The 6,968-nt window shown below is 44.2% G+C and overlaps 1 protein-coding gene across 1 annotated transcript in view; it reads right to left on the bottom strand.

Annotated features, from left to right (window-relative positions):
• The window catches only part of zzef1 (zinc finger, ZZ-type with EF hand domain 1), a 190,136-nt gene that overhangs the window by 60,974 nt on the left and 122,194 nt on the right, over positions 1 to 6,968 (bottom strand). Inside the window, exon 31 of the mRNA XM_048612408.1 lies at positions 4,407 to 4,526. Within this exon, the coding sequence (XP_048468365.1) occupies positions 4,407 to 4,526 (120 nt within the window). The remainder of the gene's footprint in view (positions 1 to 4,406; positions 4,527 to 6,968) is intronic.

Genomic DNA, 6,968 nt, shown 5'->3' with positions numbered 1-6,968 from the left:
GGATGCAGTATACCACATTGGCAGATGTGCAGGTGAACATCTGCTTGATGTGGAAAGTCTTCTTGGGGCCTGGGATGGGGGTGAGGGAGGAGGTATGGGGGCAGGTGTAGCACTTCCTGCGGTTGCAAGGAAAAGTGCCGGGTGTGGTGGAGCTGGAGGGGAGTGTGGAGCGGACAAGGGAGTCACGGAGAGAGTTGTCCCTCCGGAAAGCAGATAAGGGTGGGGAGGGAAAGATGTCTTTGGTGGTGGGGTCGGATTGCAGATGGCGGAAGTGTCGGAGGATGATGCGTTGGATCCGGAGGTTGGTGGGGTGGTACGTGAGGACGAGGGGGATTCTTTTTTGGTTCTTATTGCGTGGACGGGGTGTGAGGGATGAGGTGCGGGAGATGTGGGAGACACGGTTGAGGGCGTTCTCGACCACCGAGGAGGGGAAGTTACGGTCCTTGAAAAACGAGGACAACTGAGATGTACGGGAGTGGAATGCCTCATCCTGGGAGCAGATGCGGCGGAGGCGAAGGAATTGGGAATAGGGGATAGCATTTTTGCAGGAAGGTGGGTGGGAGGAGGAGTATTCTAGGTAGCTGTGGGAGTCGGTGGGCTTGAAATGAATATCGGTTTCTAGGTGGTTGCCCGATATGGAGACAGTGGGGTCCAGGAAGGGGAGAGAGGTGTTAGAGATGGTCCAGGTAAACTTAAGGTTGGGGTGGAAGGTGTTAGTGAAGTGTATGAACTGTTCGAGCTCCTCGTGGGAGCACGAGGCGGCGCCGATACAGTCATCAATGTAACGGAGGAAGAGGTGGGGTTTAGGGCCAGTGTAGGTACGGAAGAGGGATTGTTCCACGTAACCTACAAAGAGGCAGGCGTAGCTTGGGCCCATGCGGGTACCCATGGCTACCCCCTTTGTCTGCAGGAAGTGGGAGGAATTGAAAGAGAAGTTGTTGAGTGTGAGGACGAGTTCGGCTAAGCGGATGAGGGTGTCAGTGGAGGGGGACTGGTCGGGCCTGCGGGACAGGAAGAAGCGGAGGGCCTTAAGGCCATCTGCATGGGGAATGCAGGTGTAGAGGGACTGGACGTCCATGGTAAAGATGAGGTGTTGGGGACCGGGGAATTGGAAGTTCTGGAGGAGGTGGAGGGCGTGGGTGGTGTCACGGACATAGGTAGGTAGTTCCTGGACCAAGGGGGAGAAAATGGAGTCTAGATAGTTGGAGATCAGTTCGGTGGGGCAGGAGCAGGCGGAGACAATGGGTCGACCAGGGCATTCAGGTTTGTGGATTTTGGGAAGGAGACAGAAGCGGGCAGTGCGAGGTTGGGGAACGATGAGGTTGGAGGCCGTGGATGGGAGGTCACCTGAGGTGATGAGGTTGTGGATGGTTTGGGAGATGATGGTTTGGTGCTCAGGGGTGGGGTCATGATCAAGGGGGCGGTAGGAGGTGGTGTCGGAGAGTTGGCGTCTGGCCTCGGCGATGTAGAGGTCAGTGCGCCATACTACAACTGCGCCTCCCTTGTCCGCGGGTTTTATGGTGAGGTTGGGATTGGAGCGGAGGGCTGCACGTTCTGCAGGGGAGAGGTTGGAGTGGGTGAGAGGGGTGGAGAGGTTGAGGCGATTGATGTCTCGACGGCAGTTGGAGATGAAGAGGTCGAGGGAGGGTAGGAGATCCTTTGGCCCTCTCCCTGCATAAACCGGTTTCGGCTCGAATAAACATCTTCCACTTGTCTGAATCCTGACTGCCTCCTGAGTCTTTGTCCCCGGTCAGGAAAAACGTTCCGATGCTAATTTTTTTTTGCATTTGAACTGTCATGTAAGAATAGTAGTTTGACCAATCAAATCACACTAGAACGCAGCACCTCTTACTTGCCTCTCAGTAAGATAAAATGTTAGATTCTAGGCTATCGCCTTGATAGGTTTTGAGGGGGTTTGGTCTGGTCCATAGCACAATCCACAGTCCTGCACATCACAGAAGCTGCGACAACAACTTCCCAATATTGTCGATCCACACAACATTCCAACACACACAAAATGATAAATCCACTCCTGACTTTGGAACCCAACACTTGCTGAGCAAATAATGCTGCAGTTGTGTGTCTAGCCAAAATGTTCCAGACACCAGTGGGACAAACCTGATAATCCAGCAGGTTTTTTCCTGTTTGCCACTTCACATGTGTTGCTCCTTCCTTGGCAGTTCCTTGCTTGGACTAGTGTGCCATACCCTTCAGCACAGCATATTATCATTGCCCTCAATACCTTCTGGAAACACTTGGGCTCTTACTGTTTGGGCCAGCTTTCCATGTGGGACCTTGTTCAAGGTTTTGCTGAAGTCCATGTCAACCACATCAACTGCCCTACCCTCATCAATATATTTAGTCACCTTTTCAAACAACACAATGAAATTAGTCAGACAGGATCTCCTTTTAACAAATCCATGATGGCTATCAATGATCAATTCCTGCCTTTCCAAGTATTAATTAATCCTATCTCTCAGAATTTTTTCTAGTAATTTCTCTACCACTAGCATGAGACTGACTGCTCTGTAATTATCTGGCCTATCCCTGCTGCCCTTCTTAAACAAAGGAGCCACAGTAGCCATCCTCCAGCCATCTGACACTTCACCTGTGGCCAGCGAAGTATTAAATATCTCCACCAGTGCAATCTCCTCCCTTGCCTCCCATAGTAGCTGGGATACATCTCATCAGGCCCTGGGGATTTATGCACCTTTATGCCCACTAAAACATCTAATATCTCCTCCTTAGTAATCTTAAATTGTTTTAGTGCATTACAATTACAAGTAGTGTGCCAGGAATTTTCTCCTCTCCATCCAAAGTCCTCGAGATACAAACTCTCAGGTTCTTCAGTTAGTCAGTAAATTGAACCTGCCAAGGGTTGTCTCTCCTTCAGCCAACCTAGCTTTGAAGAGCTCGTTGTTCGCAGTGTCCAGAGAGTACATGTAAGATGTTTTGCAAGACAAATATAGAAACCAAGAATGTCACAAATAGTGGTCAACGAGATACTTAAGATGCAAGAACTGAGAGGTTATGATTGCCAGCAAAGATTAAATAGGCCCAACCTCTATTCTCCACACAAGATATGACTGAGAGGTGACCTGATAGAATTATGAAAGGGTTTCAGAGGCTAAATGTAGAGAGGAGGTTTCTACCATGTGGGGAAGTTGCTATTAACCTAAGATAGATAGTGACGAAACATCCAAAAAAGAGCATTGGAGGGACCACTTTATTCATGTTGCATTGTGGAAGCTGTTGCCATATGAAGTAAGCGATGTAAATATGGATGCTTTTAAGGCGATGCTAGATAGATACATAAAGGAGAAATCAAGAAATGTTTGCAGATGAAATAGGTGGTAATGGCCTCGTGGTATTATCACTAGACTATTAATCCAGAGACCCAGGTAATGTTCTGGGGATCCAGGTTCAAATCCTGCCATGGCAGATGGTGCAATTTGAATTCAATAAAAAAAATCTGGAATTAAAGAGTCTAACGATCCAACCGTTGCCGATTTTCACAAAAAAGCGCACCCTGTTCACTAATGTACTTTAGAAAAGGAAATCTGTCAATTTATCCAGTCTAACCTACAAATGGCTCCAGACCCAGAGCAATATGGCTGACTCTCAACTGCCCTCTGGGCAATAAATGCTGGTCTAGACAGTGACATCCACATCCTGTAAATGAATAAAAAGAAAAGGTGGCCATGATGGCCACTAGACCACGGGTCAATGGCCTGTTGCTATGCCGAGATTGAAATGAGATGATGACAGATGCACAAATTGTAAGATCTGTATGTAGCAGAATTGTCAATTTCAAATGATCTTTGAAAGATTTAAGGAATTTAATGGTAAAGATTATACTGGTCTTTTTTTCTGATTTGTGCTATTTGACATTGGTAATGAGCTGGTAATGTACTAAACAACAAATCACCTAGTTCTGCAGATTTTGCAACTATGGTTAAGTGCATACTTTTCAGAAAACATGCATCATTCGGATCCAACTAACATTTTGAAACAGTGTCTGGAAAGGAAGCAAGGAAATCGCAGAAAAGGGGTTTGCAGGTCATCAAATTCCAGGAATTGAAGATCCATGTTTACACAGTATATTTCCTAAATCCAGAGGTGTGGCAGCCAAAGATCCACAAACACGTAAAAATGTTTGAGCCAAGACAATGAAGACACCACAAACAACAGCTGCATCACTAACTTATTCCAACACTGAAAACAGGAAAATTCAACAGCAAGTAAAGGATGAAGAGCTGATCAGAAAAAAGTATCATGCAGAAAAGTACCACTCTCTGCTCTGACATTCTCCAAAAGGCCAATTGGCTAGCTCTGAACTACATGGGAAAATGAATAAAAACAAAAACATTATTGGGTTTTAGTATCGGGTAGATTTGAGAACCTACCAGTCTTTGTCAGAGTTAAACTGACGGACAGCATTGACCAGTAGCAGCACAAGATTGTAGTAAGCCTGCCGGAGCTCATTCCATTGCTCCTTTCCACAGCCCTCCAATTGCTGATGATAGCTGCAGACACAAAGGCACTGTTAGAAACCATTTTCCTGTTACATGATAAGATAACATTCATAAAGGTATTACATGAGCATCTGCAACCACCAGAGAAAACTTGTATAATTCTAAAAAGAACTCCAGGTTACCTTCATATTTAATAAATCAACTTCATTATTTATATAGGACTTCTAACACAATAAGATGTCCAAAAGGACTTAATCAGAAATGTTATGAAGTAAAACTTAACAACAGCACACATAACAAAATTTAAAACAGGTACAAAAGATGTGGACGAAGTGTAGGTTTTAAGAAGCATTGCAAACGTGAGATAGTCAAGAGGTTTAGAAACAGAATTCCAGAGTTTACAGCTTTGCAGTTGTAGGCACACTTGCTAATGGCAATGCAATGAAAACTGGGGATGTACAAGAGACCAGAATTATAGGAGAAGGCATCTTATAGGAGATGGGTTGTGGGGTTGGAGGATATTAGAGATAGGAAGGCACGAGATGTTGGAGGCATTTGAAAACAAGGATGAGCTTCTTTTTCCACAATTAGTGTTGCTTAACTGGTAGCCAATGTAGGTCAGTGAGCACAGAGTGATGGATGACTAGGACTTGGTGCAAGTTGTTCAGCAGAGTTTTTGATGAGTTTAAGTTTAGAAGGTGCAAAGTGGAAACAATATTCATTCTAAGTCCCTGATCACACCTTTTTGATCAAATGCAGGTTTAAGAAACTAAGTTCTGAGCAAAAGATGAAGAAAACAAGAACAGCATTGATGTTTATTTGCAAACTTGTGCCAAATGTGATCTCTATTGCAACTGGAGATGAAGGTTAAAACTTGAAATTTTAAAAAATATTTCTGCAGGTTGATCATGTTCTCTTACAATTCAGGAAATATCCATAATATTCGTTCTTTAACCCAGGGTTTCTCATATTGTCCTCCCAGTGGTACAGGGGCTGCTTCAAAATGGAAGTCCCTGATGCACAACCCTGCAGTCAAAACCATATGAGGGGACAGAGCAGAGCCCACATTCACATACGCTTCACACAACCAGGCAGGCTCTTCAGAGCGTAGCACAAGTTGTAATAAACCCAAGCAACAATGAAACAAAATTTATGTTACAATTTCCAGTCAGTGTGATTAGATTTTAAAACAATGATGATCCAGCTAAACGTGGTGCCTGGAGCTGGAGCTGGAGCTGGAGCTGGAATGAAGCCGCCCAGTATGGAACCAGACATCACTGCACTGCTATTTCATCAATAAGCAGTGCCATTCTTTTCATTCATTGTGGATTTCTTTTGGTGGGGCCTGGTGAAAACAGATTGGTACACTGACTCAGGGATTTTTACTCTCCTTAACTGTTCTGCAAACCAAACTTTTGAGAGCTACTGCTCTAATTCAAATATTTTGCTGCATGTTGGAAATAAGCGAAGAGAGTTCCTTGCCATTATCTGGAATAAAAAGCCTGGATTTCTCAGATTAAGGTTTATTACAATCAGGAGCATAACTGCACACTGCACTATTTGTGCATCCACCAGGAGATCACAGAAGTGATACCAGTTCATTATAAACAAAGGCAACTGCAATCAATGCTAAGAAGGGCCAGTTTTCAGATAGCAATTAGATAGTTTATCTACCCAAGACTGACTTTTAACAATGATCTTTTTAAAAATTGATTTCATCTCAGCACTATGAACAAAGAATATACAAATTTAAATTGCTGAGTCTCACGTACACAAAACAAACACATCTGATTATTAATTTTCAAAATGCCACCCTTTCCTCTAACTGATGCATATGAGAACTTCAAGGAAGTGCCTTGGAAGCGCCTTAGAAGCTTGGAAGCATTGACTCAGGCAACTAAATCTACACACAAATCCCCAGCTGTGGTCTCACCAAGAGACTATATAATGGCAGTAAGACATCTTTACTGCTATACACAAATCCTCTTGTAATAAAGATCCAAATACCATTTAAGCTTCTTAATTTTTGCATCTTTTCTCTCCCCTTTCTCTTCCCAAGAGGGAGGTTCAACATCTCACAGCTCTAACAATTTAAGAAATACTCAGTATTTCTGTTTTTCATACTGAAGTCATGTTTCTCTACACTGTATGCCATCTTCCAAATTTCTATCTACTCATTTAACCTCTCTAAAACTCATTGAAGTATCTTCATATCCTTCTCACATTTCACATTTCCATTTAGTTCTGTATCATCTGTAAACTTGGAAATATTACATTTGATTCATGTAGATTGTGAATGGCTGGGACCCAACCATTATAGTACCCCACTAGATACGGCCTGCCAATCCGAAAATAACCCTTCTTCACCCATGGCCTGGAGCAGCAGAGCTTTGAAGAGTAGTTGGCTGGGGCTGGGTTGGGCTGGAACTGGGATTCAGACTGTGAACTGGGATTCAGACTGTGAGCTGGGATTCAGACTGTGAGCTGGGATTC

Source organism: Rhincodon typus, chromosome 26 (genome assembly GCF_021869965.1).
Source record: "Rhincodon typus isolate 14 chromosome 26, sRhiTyp1.1, whole genome shotgun sequence".
In the NCBI taxonomy this organism is placed as follows: domain Eukaryota; kingdom Metazoa; phylum Chordata; class Chondrichthyes; order Orectolobiformes; family Rhincodontidae; genus Rhincodon; species Rhincodon typus.
The sequence above is the reverse complement of the archived record's forward strand: the minus strand, read 5'-3'. Positions and strand labels throughout refer to the sequence as shown.